Source organism: Momordica charantia, assembly GCF_013281855.1.
Source record: "Momordica charantia cultivar OHB3-1 chromosome 9 unlocalized genomic scaffold, Mcharantia_2.0 BLBB01000009.1, whole genome shotgun sequence".
Taxonomy (NCBI): Eukaryota; Viridiplantae; Streptophyta; class Magnoliopsida; order Cucurbitales; family Cucurbitaceae; genus Momordica; species Momordica charantia.
Window position 1 is genome coordinate 13,792,616 of NW_028275167.1, and position 20,163 is coordinate 13,812,778.

At 35.3% G+C, this 20,163-nt stretch overlaps 1 protein-coding gene across 8 annotated transcripts in view; it reads left to right on the forward strand.

Annotated features, from left to right (window-relative positions):
• Positions 1–7,255: 7,255 nt before the first annotated feature.
• The window catches only part of LOC111023210 (NADPH-dependent pterin aldehyde reductase), a 33,875-nt gene continuing 20,967 nt past the window's right edge, over positions 7,256–20,163 (forward strand). Inside the window, exons 1-6 of one of the 8 annotated variants that reach the window (XM_088117072.1) lie at positions 7,259–7,578; positions 7,645–7,714; positions 7,905–8,098; positions 8,626–8,798; positions 11,000–11,044; positions 11,164–11,511. In XM_088117072.1, coding sequence (XP_087973198.1) covers positions 7,357–7,578; positions 7,645–7,714; positions 7,905–8,098; positions 8,626–8,798; position 11,000 — 660 coding nt within the window. In that variant the 5' untranslated portion in view covers positions 7,259–7,356 and the 3' untranslated portion in view covers positions 11,001–11,044; positions 11,164–11,511. Of the gene's footprint in view, positions 7,579–7,644; positions 7,715–7,904; positions 8,099–8,625; positions 8,799–10,872; positions 11,045–11,163; positions 11,512–12,561; positions 12,640–20,163 lie in introns of those variants that run through there. The other 7 variants (XM_088117073.1, XM_088117068.1, XM_088117067.1 and 4 more) reach the window with 7 other exon arrangements.

Genomic DNA, 20,163 nt, shown 5'->3' on the forward strand with positions numbered 1-20,163 from the left:
AACACAAGATTCTCATTGCCTTTCTTCTCAAATCCCTCTGGTTGTTCCATATAAATTTCTTTATCTAAATCACCATGCATTCAAAATACCAAAACTTAACCACACACACCATGAAGAACGCCGATTTCTAGTAGATCTTCTAAGTAAAACCTCTGTGGAACTTTTGTTTCTGACAACTGTTCATGAACATCATCTTCTACCTCAAACTGTTATGGACTCTATACTGTACCATCAAACTGATCATTCTGAACCTCATTCTCAGTTTGCATAGAAGGTTGTGTCAAAGGAACTTAATCCAATCAAATCATCATTGTGCTTAAACTCTATTTTATCTGTCTTTTTAGTATCTTCTATGGTCTAGTCTTCAACAAATACAACATCCCAACTTCTTATGAGCTTTTTCTGTACTGGAGCATATAGTTTATAACCGAACTCATCTGGCCATAGCCAAGGAACACACATGGTCTTGTCTTTGCATCAAGCTTCGATCTTTAATCTTTAGGAACATGTACGAAAGCTTTACACCCAAAGACACGCAGGTGATTATAGGATATCTCCTTATCTGACCAAATTCTATCAGGGACTTCAAAATTCAAAGGAACAGATGGCGTGAGATTCAAAACATGCACAACTCTGCTTAATGCTTCACCCCAAAACGATCTCGGCAACTGTGACTGTGAAAGCAAACATCTCACCTGCTCAACTAGTGTTCTGTTCATTCTCTCAGCGAGCCCATTCAACTGAGGAGTCTTCGGAGGTGTCTTTTGATGTCTAATACCATGGCTTTTACAATACTCATCAAAAGGTCCACAATACTCACCTTCATTATCGGTCTTGATGCACTTCAACTTCTTACCAGTTTCTCTCTCAACAAGGACATGAAACTGTTTAGACACTTGTAACACTTGATCTTTAGTCTTCAATGTATAGACCCAAGTTTTCCTCTAATGATCGTCTATAAATGTCACAAAATATGAGGAACCTCCAAGTGTTTTCGTCTTCATAGGACCACATACATCAGAATATACCAAGTCTAGTATATTTGGCTTCCTTGAGTGTTGAGACGCCTTAAAGGAAACTCTAGTTTGTTTCCCTGCTAAGCAATGAGCACATTTTTTCAGAGGCACATTCTTTATACCACGAAGATGATTCCTCTTGGCCAAAATCACCAATCCCTTTTCACTAATATGACCGAGTCTCTTACGCCATAATTCAACACTCTTTTCATCATCCACTGTATTTATTGCAGAATCAATAACCATTGCTTACATCAAATACAATGAGGAACACTTCTCCCCTTTAGCTACAATCATTGAGCCTCTAGTAAGCTTCCATTTGCCATTGTAGAAGGTATTGCAGAAACCTTCGTCATCAAGCTTACCTGTGGAAATTAAATTCATGCGAATATCAGGGATATGTTTCACATTCTTCAAAACCAGCGTAGTACCACTCTTGGTCTCCAAGTGCACATCACCAATACCAACGGCTTTTGGAGATCCATCATTATCCATTCTAACACTACCGAAATTACCAGATGTGTAGGATGTAAAGAAATCCCTTCTAGATGTAGCATGAATTGATGTGACATTATCAATCATCCAATTGCTCTGCTGTGTAGCTAGATTAATAACATCACCATCAAATAAGATAAGGAAATCATCGGTAGCTGCAGCAACTCTATCTACGTCGTTACCATCATCATTCTTCTTTTCCTTACGTTTATCATTTTTATTTTCCCTCTTCAGTTGTCGACAATATTTCTTTATATGCCCTTTTCATGCCACAATGATAACACTCAACATTGGAAAACCAGCTGCTATTACTTTTGCTTCTATCTCTACCCCTTGGACCTTTACTCTTACTCCTCCCCCTTCTTTCAGTAACAAGAACCTCTAACTATGATGAAGAGCCATGTGATTTTCTTCTCATCTTTTCATTTAAAACACTACTTTTCACTATGTCCATACTTATTACTCCATTTTGGGCTAAGGTCGATAACGAAGTTCTGAAAGTCTCCACGAGTCCAACAATGTACCAAGAAGCCATAACCCTTGTATCTCATCCTCAAAATTGATTTTCATTCAAGCAAGCTGATTAATGATAAACAATGGAAACTAATTGTACTAGTTTCCATTGTTCAACACAAGGCCTAATTAATTTTTAACCTAGCTCTGATACAATTTTGTTGGGATAAACACTTAATTTTAGGGACCAATTATTCCCTCTTGTGAGAACCAATAGGAAATAGCAAGTAAAAATAATAATTCAAACAAGCACGAGACACAAGCAGTTTAACGTGGAAAAACCCCCTCAATGTGAGGAGTAAAAACCACTGATCGAAGTCAAAATCTCCACTATAATCAATAATGGGTTACACCAAGTTCTCCCTAGCAATAACTAGAGGCATACAATAATAATATCTCGAGACAATAAATCTCGGCAAATAAGGAAATAAACTGGAGAAGAAAATTAGAAAGATCTCATTTGAAAATGGCACCAACTACCCACTGTATCTGACTGTAGGCAGCTCCAAAAGAAATCTTCATCGTCCAGATTGAAGACCCTTGTGTTGTGAACACGCTGTCAAAATTTCACCTCGGTCGAAGCACGGATCGACCTCCGATCGTGAAAAAAATGCTACTATACGGATTCTTTTTCTTTTCAAATTCTTTTCTAATTTTCTCTCCTCGATTTATGTGCTGCTCCCTTTTTCCTTCTCTCTCTTGATATGTGGTAGGCAGCTACATCTCCCATTTTAAACAAAGCATTTTAAAAACCTAAAACATAAAGGTTAATGGGCAATGTGGGCCTTAAAAATGTTGGGCTTTCACAGAATGTGAAAAATACCCAACAAAACTAATATCAATGCTACAAAAAATTGTAGCATTCAGCGACGAAACATGCGACAAAAATATGGTTCGTCGCAAAACATGCGACAAAAATAAGTTCTGTCACATATATCAACGACGAAATCCAGTTTTGTTGCATGCGTTAAACGGGCTGGAACTTTACAAAATCATGTCGTTGTGTCTTGCAATGAAATTGATTCTCGTCACTAGGCCTATAAAATCTCCCAGCACTAATTCTTCTCCATTTTCCCTCTCATTTTCAATTCTCACCCTTCCCTCTGCGTTTTCTGCTCTCTTGTTAGGCCATTAAACATTACGTTGGAATACTGACCGTTTTTGTATTTTTCTTGCCGGAAGTTGCTCGGGGCTTGAGTATATTGGTAAGTTTATTCCTTTTAAAACTTCTTTTAATTTGTTTTGTGCTCACCTCTCATATTTTTGCGTAGATTTCTTTGTTTATGGTTGCTCGAGTTTGCTCAAATCTCAGTTTTGTGCTTGTGCTTGCTTGGCTTTGAGTATATAGGTAAGATTCTTCTTTTTAAAACTTTATTTTCTTTCCCGCTTAAATTTGACATTTTTGTGTAGATTTCTTTGTTTGTGGTTGCTTGGATTTGCTTAAATCTTAGTCTCGTGCTCGTGATTGCTCAGGTTTGCTCTCTTTCTTTTTAAAATTAGTTGAGGCAATGTAAAAAATTGATGACAGTTGTTTTCATATTTTTGTGGATTTTATACCCATTTTATGTGCTATATGAATATGATCTTGAAACCAATAGGTAGAATACCATCTTTATGAACTTTTTGTGCTTTATTCTTCTATTGCATAGTTTGGGAATTAGTTTTTTTTTTCAACAAAAAATTTAGCATTGATTCTTATAAGTCGATATTGATGAATAATCTGATATGGTATATTATAATGTTTATAATTTATGCTCTTGACTAATCCTAAATTTTTTTTTGTTATTTTTTCTTGTTTCCATTTTTGTAGGATAGTGTGAAGGGGATGAGACGATTGCTGAACGACACAATTGAGAAAACAAAATTACTTACCAATAATATTTTCCTCTTTCACAGTTTTTCGGTGGAAAACACAATCAACCACAAAAATATAAGAGATATAGGGAAAGCACAGAAATGACACAAAGAATTTATATTGGTTCACTCCAACTATGGGCTACGTTCAGTCTTCCGCGACAACGGGTTCTACTATAATTTTTGGATAATACAATAGGTCACACAAAATGCTCTATAAATGTCTCTCTAGATGCCAGAACAATGACTACCTAGCTTCTAAGCACTACGACAATAGCTACTTAGGAATACACAATGAAAAACTTCCCTAACCTGACGAGAATGGGCTATCGACAATACTCTACAAACTAACGTTCTTTTTTTTCTTCTCTCTGCCAAATAACAACATTGCTGCCATCACTTCTTTTGTTTTGCAACTTCTCTTCGAAAGCCTAAAAAAATCTAAAACACACCATATATATTTGGGATTAGTATATAGATAGTCTATTTAGAAATCATAATTACGTAAAAGGATTGAAAAGTATAGAATTTACACTTTTGTCATGAAACAACCCTAATTAGATGGTACCCATCACACAAATTACTAGCATATCTTTTTAAGGATCCATCTCAATATTAAATAATTATTAAAATCTAGAATTGGTAAATTGAGAGGTCAAATCCCTTAAAATCTAATGATACTCTCCAAAATAAAAAAATCCCAAAACCCCAAAAAATCATCCTTTTTCAAAACTCACCCCTTTCTTCTTCCTTCGACCGTCTGTTTTTCTTTTCTTCCTCCGACCGTCCATTTTTCTTCCTTCGACCCTCCGTTCTTCTTTTCCGACCGTCCATCGCTGTCTGCCTTCCTCTCTGGCCGGCTTCTTTTTTCCTTGTCGCAAGGGCATTTCGTCTGCGTTTATCCCCTTCGAAAGGAGATTTCCGTCGGTTATTCTTCTCTGGTCGTTTCTGCCTGCCTTCGTCTCCGACCGACGTATGCATGCCTTCATCTCCGGCCACCTCCATTTTTCCCAGTCGCTAGAGCAGTTCATCTCCCGATTGAAAGGAATGTATTCCAATGGTTGTTTTCAATTTCTGATTTCATGTAAAATATTACATATACGAGGATATATATTATAGTGATTTGATTAGGATATATCTTATAACTCAACTTGTATATATGCAGATATGCGGATATATACTATAGTGATTTTGAATGTATATATACGGATATATAAGTGGATATATCTTATAACTCAACTTGTATTATGCGGATATGCGGATATATACTATAGTGATTTTGAATGTATATATGCGGATATATTAGTGGATATATACTATGATTTTGAATATATTTTTTGAATATGCGGATATATGTTTATTGAGACTTCAAAAGATGTTTCGGTGATTTTGAATTGTCTTTGAAGATTGAGCACCAATGTTGAACTGATTTAAGGGAAAATCAATCTTTTTGAAAGGGTAAATTAAGGGTTTGAAGGAGTGAATTAAGGGATTTGTGTTGAAAATTAGTACGTGGCCCACAATAATTAAAGGATTATGATAATAGTTTATGGAATTAAATCTTTTATACTAAAAAAAACAAATAACTATAATAAATGTAAATGCAATAAATAAGGGTAAAATTGGAATTAAAATAAAATCCTACATGCAGAAATCTAAAAGTGTAAAATTAGAAAAATTTAGACATTTGTGTAAATAAGTTTCTAAAACGGCCCTCCGAAGACATTATCTCTATATGTTTTGTGTGTGGCGGCAATCTTAGTGAATCAAGAAAATAAATTAGGTTTGGGCTTTTAGGTTTTTTCTTGGCCCAATAAACTTGTTTTTGACTCCACAATTTCCTAACAATCTCCCACTTGTAAACAAAACGATAATCTTGCCTTCCATTGCAACAACAGTGTCCCTCATGACTCTAATATTTCTCCTCGATGTACTGATCTTTTGCCTATGTGACTTTGTCAGCTCGTTAATCCGTCTGACAACTGGGGCTTAAATGATCATGCAATTCTTAATGGATGTTCAAATAAAAAGTGATTTTCCTTCTCCTCGTAAACTTGGGAAGCAGCTTCGCTCCTTTATTGAAGCAACGATGGTGACAACATATTTTGAAAGCTATGTTAGAATAGATAAGTTTTTCTACAACATAATGTTATGGATCTGGTATTGTTGGAATATAATTTTCTACAACATAACTTGTAAAGTGATTAAAAAGATTTATTTGAGACCCGTCATTAAAAAGTTGTAAGATATAAAAATAAAATAAATGAATAAATAACTAAATAACTCTGGAGAAATACCAAAGTTAATATATATAAAAAAGAAATGAAACTAACGTAAATAATGAAAATGGACACAACACTAATGGGTTAGGTGCAAATATCCTTATTATTTGTTTTTTTTTTTAAATACAAACATGTGGGGTGAGAATTCAAACTCACGACATTTTGATCCGAAATAGATGTCTATCTTGTTATTACTACTACTTTAAACAAAATATAGAAAAAAGCGAGTACTTATGCTAAATAGATGTTTGTATACAACGTATATATTAATGATATAAAAGATATGTGGGACTTGAAAACTTGGTAACATAAATATAGCTTGATCAATGTGAAACAATTAGCCATCCTCAAAACATAGGTAAACCACTCTATTGTTGTGTTAAGCAACTCTTGTTCAAGATGAACCTGGTAAATAATCGTGTGGTACTCCATTAGTTAGAAGTGTAATGCCACTACTACAAATATAGAATTGATTAACAGTTATGAAAAGTAAAAAAAGGTCGGAAAAAAAAAACAACCATCATAAATTGACCAGCTGCGATTTTGACAAGGAAAATAGCTATTTTTTGGATTTTTTTTTTATAAATTTATGGCATTTAAAAACTCTCGCCTATAGTTCACAAAAAAACCTTGATTCAACTATCATTAATTTTTTATTTACAAAATTTCAAGCCCATCTTACTGGGTCGGGGCTCGAACTTTTTTGTCTTGTTTCGAATCGTAATAGAAATTTTTTTCAATTTATATATATATAGTCTAATTGTTACGGATAATTTTAAAGTTTGTTTCTTTAATTTATACAATATTATTTCATATAAATAATAATTTTTAAAAGAAGTCCACAATTTAGAGAATAATTATTACTTTTTCCCTCTACATCGGCAACGGCCGCCAGTTAATTATTAGGTCTCGTTCGTGCCAGAATGAAGGTTGGACCAAGTTTTCTTGGAGTTGGACTCATATGTCAAACGACGGGAAAAATAAAGCCGGCCGGTGGTTTCTTTATTTCCTTTGATTGAGACCATAAACGAATTCATTAATGGGACAGTGACATACGATATTTTTCTTTAATTGAAAACAAAGTCCAAAAAAGCCTCAGAAAACCCAAAAATTTGTAAACCATCCAAGCCATATCCTGTAAGCTTTCAGACCTGTGAACCTTGTAGAACTATCTTCAACACAGCTGCAAAATCTCGATGGCCACTCCAATCGAAACCTCCCGACGAGGCGCGGCTGCTTCTCGGAAGGTGTTGATCACTGGCGTGAGCAAAGGGTTAGGACGAGCTTTAGCGTTGGAGTTGGCTAGCCGTGGCCACACCATAATCGGCTGCTCACGCGATCAGACTAAACTTGATTCCCTTCATGCCGAACTTTCCAAATCGTCGTCAAACGAGCATCTCCTCTTTAACGCCGATGTGGTCAGTCAGTGATTTTCTCCCTAACGAATTCAAAGAAACGTTATTAAAAATGTTGGGATTTTGCAGAGATCAAACAATAAGGTCAAAGAATTCGCACATGCTGTTGAGGAAAAGAAACTCACTCCCGATATCATTGGTATTTTGGTTCTTTTTTCTTTAGTCTCGTATATCAATATTTAGGAGCTCCATCTGAAAATTAATTTGTAATGAAATAAGTAGTTCATGAACATTTATATTATAAATATTTTCAAAGTGGGATTGTTAACCTCTTATTTTGGATAAATAATTGAAAAGCTAAAGATATTCATGTGTGGACTTTATGGCAGTGAATAATGCAGGTTTGGCTCATAAAAGTGGTAAGATATGGGAGCTTGACGTAGAAGATTTCGATAAGGTGATTGATACCAATGTTAAAGGGATTGGAAATATTTTGCGCCATTTCATTCCACTTATGCTTCCTAACAACCAAGGAATTATCGTCAACATGTCTTCAGGAGCTGGAAGAAATGCACACGAAGATGTACGTGCATGTATATTACTATAAAATCAAATTTTAATTAATTTTTTTCTTTTATTTCAAGTCTCTAATAGTTTTCATGCTGCTTTAGAATTAGAGGCAGATCTAAAAAAAAAAAAAAAAAGAATTAGTTATAAGTATTCTCAATCTTGGACAGGGATATTTTTGCTATATAAGTATTGGATTCCCATATTTTAAATGGTAAAGATTGAAAATCCGTTGTTAAATAGATTCTAATTTTTTTATTTAATTTTTTTACTTCCAAATAGATTAATTTGTTTTTTTGTTGAATTAGAAAATCATATAACCATGTTTTATGTCTATAGCTCAAGTTATGTCAAAGGGAAAGTTGTGCTTGTAGAAAGCAATTGGAGATAAAAGGATTTTTTGAAATTTTGTAAATACCCCAATTTATTAATTCTTCTCCACAAATAATGCCTACTCAATCCCTTTCATAAAGTATTATTATATTAATTACATAGGAAACTCCAAAGTTATTGTCTTTTTTATTGTATATTTTTATGTTGCAGTTCGCACCCTATTGTACATCGAAATGGGCAGTTGAAGGATTAAGCAAATGTATTGCAAAGGGGCTGCCTGAGGGAATGGCAACTGTGGCGTTAAATCCTGGCACCATATACACAGACATGCTCGCTTTATGCATGGGTGAATTAGCATCACAATTTCAATCTCCTGACAAATGGTATGGAATAATATCATTATTAATTTTCTTTCTTCATCACTGCAATGTCATATATAAAGAGCCAAAAAGGACATTATTAGGTTGAGAATTGGCAAACATTAAAGAAGATAACTAACTAAACAGGATAAAATACACTTTAGATAAATTTCTATTTAGTTTTTAAGTTTCAAAAAGTTACACTTTGATCCCGAAATACGGAATGCTAACGTCACAATTGATGTGTTGGATATTTTTTCCTTTTCTATCTCTTTTCATTCTGTTAACATTCCGTTAATTTTTCATCCCCTCTTCTCTCCCACTCTCTCTATCTTCCCTCTTCATCCTCCATCTGGTTCTCTCTTCCTCTTTCTATAAAATGCTTCCAATAATTACTTTCTTCCGCTCCATCTCTGAGCTTTTCTCCCTAGAAAATGCTTCCAATAATTACGGAGTCCCTGTTAATCTAGAAGCCCCGACGCTTTAACCAATTTTCCCATACCTCCCAGTCCTATTAATGGGATCGAATCTCGCAACGGGAGCGCGTGAATGTTCGATTATGTTTTAGGAAGAACTAGAAAGAAAAACAAATAAGCTACAAAAGGAAAGATACACTACCCTTAACGACCGTTATTCAACACTTGCACCAGTGCTACCAAAAAGTCTTCCCCGCTATTCCATTGGCAATGACTGGTTTGTGGGAACCGTCATTTGAAAGTGAGGGAATTTGGTTTTCGTGAGAGAGCTAATTGAGACATTGTTCAACCTTTGAACAAAATCCACTACTCGTGTTTTATAGAGAGGTTTCTCCCCACTCACCAACTTCTCACTTCGTTGCATTGCAATGAAGAGAGTTATTTAATTAAATTAAGTAATTAATCAATTATTAAACTAATTAATTAATAATAATTAAATATCATATATTCAATTCAAGCTATATTTGAATCATATTCAAATGTATATCTTTCTCATTAAAATTTTATTCACACTAATTTTAATCTGAATCAAATTTATATTAATCATTATGTGAATCTTATTCAAATATAGCTCTCATATTATATTGATTAATTATGAACGTCATTCAGAATTAATTTTATATTATAATTTTATATTATAATGTATCTATATATATTATATTAATTGTATCACATACAATTAACCTACACCCCCTTAAAAAAGATGAATCCCTCAAATTCATTCACAAGACTTGAACATTGTTTTACCCGTTGTGAGCTAGCAGGGGACCTATTGGGTCTACATATGTGAAGCTTCAACGATACGAGATTAAATGATTCAACTCATTAACCAAAATAACCAACATTCATTAACCGTTGGACACTCGACTAAAACCCACAACTGCACTCTTCACACTGCAAAATATTTTGCATCCGTGGATATTGACCATTAACGGTACGTCAATTCTTCACGAGTGTTCATAACTTCAAATGGGTCAAATTATTGTTTTACCTCTGAGTTAGCTCTTTCTCCTTAAGTACCACTGATCCTCTAATGAACAAAATATTTATGATCCAAACATTAAACAAAAGTCTCTCTTGGGTCAATGAGAGGGTAGGGCCCCTTGTTCAAATCCTGGAGTTCACACTTAAGGGAACACTCATCTACCTTTCAAGTCGGGAATGAGTGAATTCCATCTTGTGTAGTACTTATGCTACCAACTCCCCACTCGGCCTCACCCCAAAATAGTAGAAACATTGAGCCGGCGATCCTGGCACTCTCACCATTATAGATCAAAGGACGATCCTTTATAGGCAGGAGTCCATAACTCACTCAGGATTGAGATTGAGCTACCTAGTCTTCTTATGAAATAATAATCTATTAGTTAACAGTGTTACAACTAAAGATTAATTATTTCGCGGTCCAGTCTTATCCAAACTCATTGCATAGGATACCCCCACTCGCATGTCTCCATATGAACGATTTGGATCACTTATATATTGTATATCAGTTATATATTGTTCCAATTACATGACATAACATCGGATGTTAGTTTATTGGATTTTGGTTAATGCAATTCTGAAGGAAACTTCAATAACATCTTTATTGATTAAATATTTGTTTTACATTTATAAACCACAAGTTTAAGGTGTAAAACCCAACACCCAGACCTCCGGAATTTCCCATTCCATCGCCAAAAATCTAAAAGTTGGAAATCCAAACGACGACGATAGAATATGGATCTCTGACTTGTCGTTATTGCGACGCAGAGCGGCCGACGTCATCGCCTGAAGGATGTCTTTCGAGAGAAAGAGGTTTAGCCATATTTTATCTTAAATTATCCAATTATTTTATTGGTCCAATGTCCCATATTTTGTTAATTCACATTTTGCTATAAAACATAAATTAACAATTATGAGGGGATTCATAAAAGGTCACTGCAAGGATGGGTTTGAACGTCGAGGGTTGATTTTTCGTAGGCTCTCACCGTCACGCTCTACATCACCGTCCGAGTTGCACGCCACTGGAGTGTGATGCAATATGGGAGGAGGTAGATGGTGATGACTAATTTTTAGAGAGAGAAAGAGTCGAAGAATAAAAGGAGTTAGGATAAAAGGTAAATGAAGAGAGATTGTGTTATTGGGTGAAAAAGAGGAGGTTTGTACTAATAGCAATTTTAGAAACGAAAGTTTCAACATTTTCTTTTCCCACTTTGTCCTTCATGTAGGAACCCCTCTTCATACAAGGTCCTAAAGAATCCATTTATATTTTACATCTTTAACTCAATATCTCCTTTTACAATATCTCCTTTTAAATCAAAAATCAAATTGAAATTATATTTTAAAATTCTGCAATCCTTAGGTGAAAATCTAAAAAGAGAATCAATTTGAAAAACCTTAATCGAAAAATCAACTTGAATTTCAAACTTCAAATCTCATATTTTTTCATATTTTTTTTTTCTAATTTTAATACTGTTTTCGGTGTATTTCAAATATTTTAATCACACAAGGTTAACCGAAAATCAAATTGAAATTCAAATTTCAAATCCCATGATTATAGAATTCAATTGTAGACATTGAAATATTTGAAGGACATAACAAATTAAATAAATATCATCCAATTATTGAGAATGTTTTAAATCTTAAGGTTTTTCTTTGTTTTTGTTTTTGTTTTTTTTTGCTTTTTCCAAATGTTGCTATGATTTATACAAAATATTTATCTACCGAGATTAATAAGCTTTTGGGAGTATAATATCACGAATACAAAAATGAGAATTTGAACCTATCAAAGGAAGTAGAGAATTTAATGAAGTTTGGAGTCTACAAATAATATGGCAAATATATTTATATTTTTAATTAAAGTACTTTATTTATTTTCTAGGAAGCAATTCACTTGAGTTATGAAATTGACCTGAATATAAGGCTCGCTTTTGTTAGAAGAGGAGAAAATCTATTATATAAAAGTAAATAACAATATCAATATGCATATGACATATTGTTGTGTGAAACTAAATGTAAAATCATGAAAGATTTAGGTCTAGACCGAATCATATCATAAATTTCTTCGACCATTACACAAATTAACTCTTCAAACTTGTGAAATAAATGCTCCCTTATGCTCGTCATGACTGACTTTATTAAATTAATTCTTCAAATTCATGAAATAAATTCTCTTTAGATTCACTAATTACTTTTACGTAGTCACCTTTTTTAATCAAGTTTAGTATCACAAAATTCAAGAGTACTTGAAAAAAATATAGTTTGATTAAATTTTTTATTTTTTGAATGCTGGACATTAACAGATTTACATATTCATTTTATCGTTGTGACAGGGCTGCAAGGGCAGCGACAATGATTCTTGATCTTACTACAACAGATAATGGTGCATCTCTTACCGTTGAGAATCTAGAGTAATCCATCATTGCATAATTTTCTTTTTATTTATTTAAGTATATTAAATTGCATTTCCCATTGCCAATTAAGTAGGTGATTGATTAATTTGATATGCCTCTTGAACTAAATGTTTGAGTAAATTACTAGACCAATAAGAATGATAAAAGCACATCAACGTGGAGAGTGTTGATTTGTTATGTAAAGATTCCAAAGATCCTTGAACAAGGAAGACACGAACTCATTGATTCGAGAACAAGCTCTCCAGCCCTTAAATCAAGTTCATATACGAGAGAATTAATTAGAGGATTATACATTAGAAATTGTAACACTCACATACATAAATAAAAATCAAGTTCATTAATTCGAGTTTTTCTTATATGAATTTCTTTGCGAACAAATTGGCACGTCCAGTTGGATGTCTCTATCTCTCATCTGTTTCTCTCAACTAAGAAGTTATGGCATTCAAAGAAGTTTCATCAAAGATTGCTACATCAAGTGACTCCTACTTGGGTCAAATTACTCATAAGAGCGCCAAGGAAATGATGGATGCCCTGTTCAATTCTAGTTCGAAGAGTAAATTCGCTCCTTCCTCTATCCATCATGAAGGGACATTGTTCGCTTCCTCATAGCTAAGAGAAAACTAGTGGAAGTATACAATAAATAAACAATTGTAGTACAAAACAAGGTCGTCTCCACTGGAATTGTAGCTGTACTTTGATTTAACAAATCAGAACACCAGAAAGCAAAATAAAAAGAGTTTGACTGTAATATTGTGAGTATAACAAAAATAAATTTGTAAAACAGTAAACGACAGCTGTAGAAATATTCGATACAATGCTGGAGCATCCAATACAAAGAACAAAAAGATTGCGAAGAAGAAACGATTGCAAAGTATATCGATGGGGATTTGCTCATATGCTTTCACCTTTTCTTAACTATACTCTAGCAGATCTGTAGTACTGAATGCCCAAACCGACGCGGTTCTCTCTAGAAATACCCAAACATGCTTAAATCCAACTCGCGTTGTAATGAAAGTAAGCAATAAAAGTAGTTTATAGGCACAATAGGTTAAGTCTCATCCCTGAGTACTCACAATCCTACTTCAAAGAGAGTAATCTATAGCAAATAATAACAATCATGCTTAAAAAGGACTCTCCTGAATCTCAAGTAAGCTAACACACCAATATTGTTGGCCAAACAGACCATAGAGATGGAAGAATAAAAATATTTCTATTAAAACCATATTCAAGGTTATTTAAGCATAGTTAACAAAACGCTACAGCGAGCTCTTGGCCCCGTCCCCCCTGAAGGTGGGGTTTAGTTCATAATGAAAGAAACAGTGGGTGAAAGTGAACTGGGTTTCATCGATGAAGGAGACAGCAGGAAAATGGAGACTTCTTCAGTAGTACGATGGTGATGCCAAGAAAAATCAGCCATGCCTTTAGCTCCTTCTTCGATGAAAGATGATGAAAATATGTGAAATGTTCTCTGAAATCAATGCTCTATTTTCTTATGTGTGTTCTCCCCCTTTTTCGGCTAAGGTATATTTTTCTTTTATATCGGGCTCTTAAAACTGAGGCAGCACTTGGAAGCCCAACGATACGGGATTAATTGATCAAACTCATTAACCATATTAATCAACATTCATTACCTGTCGGTCAGTCCACTAAAGACCCATAGTTGCACTCTTCTCATTGTAGAATATTTTGCATCCACAGATTTTAACCATTAATGGCAAGTCAATCCTTCACGAGTGTTCGTAACCACAGTTGGGTCAAATTACCGTTTCACCCCTGTGTTACATCTTGGACCTTCAGTACTGCTGATCCTTTAATGAACAACCCGGTTATGGACCAACCAATAACCGAAAGTTCCTCTCGGATCAATGAGAGGGTAGGACCCCTTGTTCAAGTCCTGGAGTTAGCACTTAAGAGAACACTCATCAACTTACCTAAAAGTCAGGAAGGAGTGAATTCCATCTTGTGTAGTTATGTTCCTAGCTCCCCACTCGGGTCTTTCTCACCCATACAAATCAAAAGACGCGTCCTAACAGACAGGAGTCCATAACTCACTCAAGATTGAGATCAAGTTACCTGGTCATCCTATTTAAATATTAATCTATTAGCTAACAGTGTTACAGCTAAAGATTAATTATTTCGCAGTCCGGTCTTATACAAACTCGTTGTATAGGATCTCCAACTCGCATGTCTCCACACGAATGACTTGGATCAAGTCATTTGTAACTATTACAAAGTGGGTTGTATCTATAGTGTTAACAGGATAAGGTACCCAACCTTATCCATATACTACAGGCCCTTTTAGGTTATTACTGGAATATTATCCACCTGTATATTGAATATAGACTGTATATATACACTTTATATCAAACATATATACACACTGTATATCAAATATATACGTTGTATATTAAATATATACTGTATATCTATTATATACTGTTCCAATTACACGACATAACCTCAGATGTTAGTTGATTGGATTTGGGTTAATGGAATTCTAAAAGAAACATCAATAACAACTTTATTGAATAAATATTTGTTTTATGTTTACAAAGCACGAGTTTAGGGCATAAAACCTAACAGTCCTCTCCAAACTCTATAATTCGTGTTCAAAACATCAAGAATTAAGCATAATTCATTCAAATTAAGAAAATTGAGAATTATAATAGCTTTGAGCCTTCGCCAGATGAATTCTACTATTTTCCATGATATTTTACATTTTCGCATAAATATAACTTAATTTAGGCCACAAAATACTCTCTTTTAGGGAGTTATAAGACATCTAATCTGAACGTCATATACTCTATCATGATGTCTGATGCATCCACCATTGAAGAAAAAATGGTGGATACAGATTAGAAACTCAACATACTGACGAAGATGGCTGAAGAAAGAGATAATAAGATCGCTTCCCTCATGAACAAAATTGAAATTCAAGATGTTGCTGAATTAAGCCAAAATAAAGGCGTGAAAGTCAGCAACAAATGAAAAAACATCATGCAAAAAGAATAATATAAACATTCTGTTTTCATTGCTTCGCTATCTGTCCAACAACTCCAAGATATGATCACAAGCTCGATCGGAGCTTACTATGATAGACTTTCTCAAAACTCCCTCATGTACTCCAAGCTGTACATTATGAGGATTAACAACTTGAGAAAGCTGATAGCATATCAGTCTCTGAAGTTTCAACAATTTGATAGAAAAAGCAATCCTAAGCAACACATTGCTCATTTTATTGAAATGTGCAAAAACTTTGGCACTTGAGGAGATCTATTGGTCAAACAATTTGTTCGAACATTGAAGGGCAACTCTATTGATTGGTACACATATCTGGAGCCTAAATCCATCAACAATTGGGAACAATTGGAAAGAGAGTTCCTAAATCGCTTCTACAGCACGAGGCGAACTGTTGGCCTGATAGAACTCACTAACACGAAGCAAAAAAAATATGAACCTATTGTTGACTACATCACAAGTAGAGAGCTTTAAGTTTCGACTGCAAAGAATGGTTGACTGAAGTGTCTACTGTCGAGATATGCATCAAAGGCATGCACTGGGACTTCTCTGTATTGTCTGGTTTTAAAACCTCAAAGCTTCTAATAACTAGCAACCCGTGCCCACGAAATGGAGCTAAGAATTGCTTGTAGAGGAAATAGAGGTCATTTGGTCCAAAACCTCAAAACGGAAAGAAAGAAGTAAAAAATCCTCATAAAGTTTCTATGGCTTTCAAAAAAGAATTTATGGTCGTCAGCATGACCCCATTCAAGTTTCTTGTAAAGAGAAGAAGCTTCAACGATAAAAAAGATGAAAGACAAATAGCTGGAAACGAGAAATGATAGACCCTTGTGACTTCATGAAAGAAGTAGAAACAATGTGATATGATCATAATTGACCCAATGCTCCGAGACGCCATCTACACCAACAATGAAGAGAGGCTTGAACAAAGACTCACCAAACGAAAGAAACTCCATTGGACCCAACAACAAATTTTGACCATTTTGAATGCCAATGAAGAACCTACTAGGGTCAAGAGGAAGCGAGGAGTAAGGAGAGGCCAAGCAAGTGGCCACCCATCAAGGACAAGCCCTTCAAGAGGCCACTCGTAGGTACACCCAGCTAGGCGCACGCCAACGTGCACACGCGCCCCAACTGCACGCAGCATACTGCCGTGCTAACTTCACAAGCGCCTCACTTGTGCGCGCGCACCCCATGCCTGCCCCGCACGCCCATGCGTGCGCTGCCTACCCATGCCACACGCCCCTGACGCCCCACGCTCGCACGACCGCGTGCCCACGCCTGCATGCCTACATCGTTAGTGCCCTCGCGTGCCTCTACCTCACCGCACGCCCTTCACCACCAGCGCCCTCGTGCACGCCTGCCATTTTGCGTGCCCCTCACCCGCTAGTGCCCACGTGCATGTCTTTGCCGCCCACGCCTGCACGCCACACCTACAGCCCATGCGTGCTCCCTCGCCCAGCACCAGCCCTGCGCGTGCACCCCTACTGCCACTAGCTTGCTTTGTCGCCCACTCCAAAGCTAGGAAATGTTTTCCTTTTTTGTTTGAGATATTTTGAGGGATTTTATTTTGATTTATTTCTTTCAGTTTTATCAAATTTAAAATCACTTCTAGGCAATTTAATACATTTTAAGAATTTATCACTTTTAATTTTCTTTTTAATTTTATTTTTTTTTCTTAAAAGACCATGAGCCTTAGCCTATAAATTGGCTTGCAACCGTCTTGTATTTCACACCTTTGATTGATATTGAATAGAAAATTGAGAGTTTTCTCACCCTTTCCCGTGTGCAAATCCCCTCCCCCCCGAAAAAAATATCGTTTTCCTTTATGTGGTTGAAGTTATGAATAAATATTTTTACCCTTGGAACATGCTTGTTTGATTCGTCATCACACTCATTGAGTGTTTCCGGCCTCGAGCATAGCGAGTATTCTGTCTGCTCAAGGTAGTGACTGCAAAGGTAATCCCTCTAACTCTTAGTCTTTCGGGTTGAAACCATCTATATGATCGGGTTCAAGTGGCTTGTGGCTTGAGTAGTCCAATACGTTTGGGTTGTCGCGTATCATTTAGCATGAAAGCTTAGGCTCTAGACTGGGATATATGTTATTTTATAAGTTTTATAAGAATATTTTCCGATTAACCTACCACTCACTGAGCTTCCTAGCTCACTGTTTATCATTTGTTTTTTCCCCCGTGCTATACCTGAGTATCTGACTTTCTAAGTTTCAAGGAGAATTTAGTTCAGCTTCTGCCACCTAGAGTATTTAGGATTTGCATATCACTTTGTTCGTACATGTAATTGTTGTAAAACTGTTATTACCCTTTTGATAAAAAGGAATGTTTAAAATGGATGTAAGAATGGTTGTTCTGTTGAGATTATTGATTTATTGTGCATCCATTTAGAGTTTGTTAGTCAAAGTTCACGTCAAAGTTAAGAAAGAAAGTTGACCATATACGTCGACGCTAGTTGGAGTCCGTGGACGACACGACTCGTTGTAGAACTAGTAGGTGTTTTAGGACAGGTCTTTTCATGCATCAAATGTCGAAATTGGTTATAAACCATCAGAACTAGTGTATATAGTAAAAAAAGGGAAGGAAAAAGTTTAGAATTGTAATCATATCACGTTTGAAGAGATTGGTGACTCAAGGGAAAATAAATATCACAATAGTCAAAGAATTTTTGTCTTCAATCACATTGGAGTTTTGGCGGTCCATGCTTCAATGCACCAAAGGTTGAATACAAGGTCAACGAAAATGGAAAGCCAACGTTTGAGATATACTCCTACACGACACTCGGCTTTTCAATGACTAAGTGTGTCAACATCAAAGGTGAAAGATCAATCATCAAGATTTGTTTTCGATCACCTACAAACATTAAGTGATGAACATGAAGCCAAGTCAAAGACCATGGAAACAAGCCAACTTGGTGAAACGAATGATAATATGGACTTTGTAATTCTGTCCCTCAAATGAAAAGAAGGCTTTATGTTCTTATAAACAGAGAGGGTTTATGGAAAGTGAAAGGACAATTAACTGTTTTAACCAATCCTACTAAGGAAGACCAAAAGCATGGAGAAAACGATGTTAGTTTTGTCAAGTCTCTTTTGGCGAAATGTCAAAGGCTTGACTGTTGAATGAAGATGTCGAAGAAGCACTATCATCACTACAAGATGGCAATCAATAAACTGTCGACAAACTAAAGGAGGTGATCCTCGACACGAGAGAATAATCGTATATGACCTTCATAAGCGCTTCACTGAGTTGCTAGGAACAAAACGAGTATATCAGTCTGCTCACTGCATACGAAGACGTATTTGCTTGGTATTACAAGGAGATGTTAAGATTAGACACAAAGATAGCAGTTCATCACCTTACAATTAATTAAGGATATTGACCAATAAAATAAGCACAATGACAATTTCAGCCGAAACTTATATCTCAAATTGAAATTGAAGTAAAAAAATTGATAAAGGTAGGTTTCATTCGTGAATTGAAATATTCAACATGGATAGCAACATTGTTCTGGTTAAAAAGATGAACAATCAACTTCGTGCGTACGTTGACTTCTACGACTTGAACAATGCATGCTCCAAAAATGATTATCTAGTACCCATCACCAAAATTATGGTTGATGCTATTATGGGACATGAATTGTTATCTTTCATGGTCATGTCATCAGGATATAATCAAATTCGAAGGATCCTTCAAGGTGAAGAAATGACTACATTTCGAACCCCAAAAGGAATATAGTAATGCCTTTTGGATTAAAGAATGCTGGAGCAACCTACCAACATGCTATGCAAAAGATCTTTAATGATATGCTCCATAAACACGTTGAATGCTATGTTGATGATCTCATAGTTAAGTCAAAGAAACGAGAAGGTCATTTGCAAGACTTGAGAATATTCTCCGAGCGTCTAAGGAATTATCAATTGAAGATGAGTCCTCTCAATGTGCTTTCAATGTGACATCAGTAAAGTTTCTTGGTTATGTAGTCAGGCATCGAGCAATTGAGATTGACCAGTCCAAAATTGATGTCATCCAAAAAAATACCAGAATCACAAAAGTTGAGTGAATTAATGAGTCTCCAACGACGTTTGGCTTACATAAAAAGATTCATCTCAAATCTAGTTGATTGATATTAACCCTTTCAACGGCTGATGATAAAAGATGTAACATTTGAGTAGGATCAAGCATGTCAAAATGTTTTCGATAACATAAAAAGTATTTGCTTAACCTACCTGTCTTGAGTGTCCATATAGTGAGAAAAGGTAAATATTACTGCACAATAAAAGTAACTCGCAGAATTACTGGCACAAGAAAGAGAGAAATGTAAATAATATACGCTCTATTACCTAAGTAGGACTCTAACTGAAGCTAAAATAAATTAAAAAAATGTGTATTTCCCTCTTCTTGGCCATCGACAAATTAAGTTATTATATGCGAGCTTTTACAATACACTTGGTGGCAAGAGCTTATCCAATCAAATATGTCGTTTCTAGGC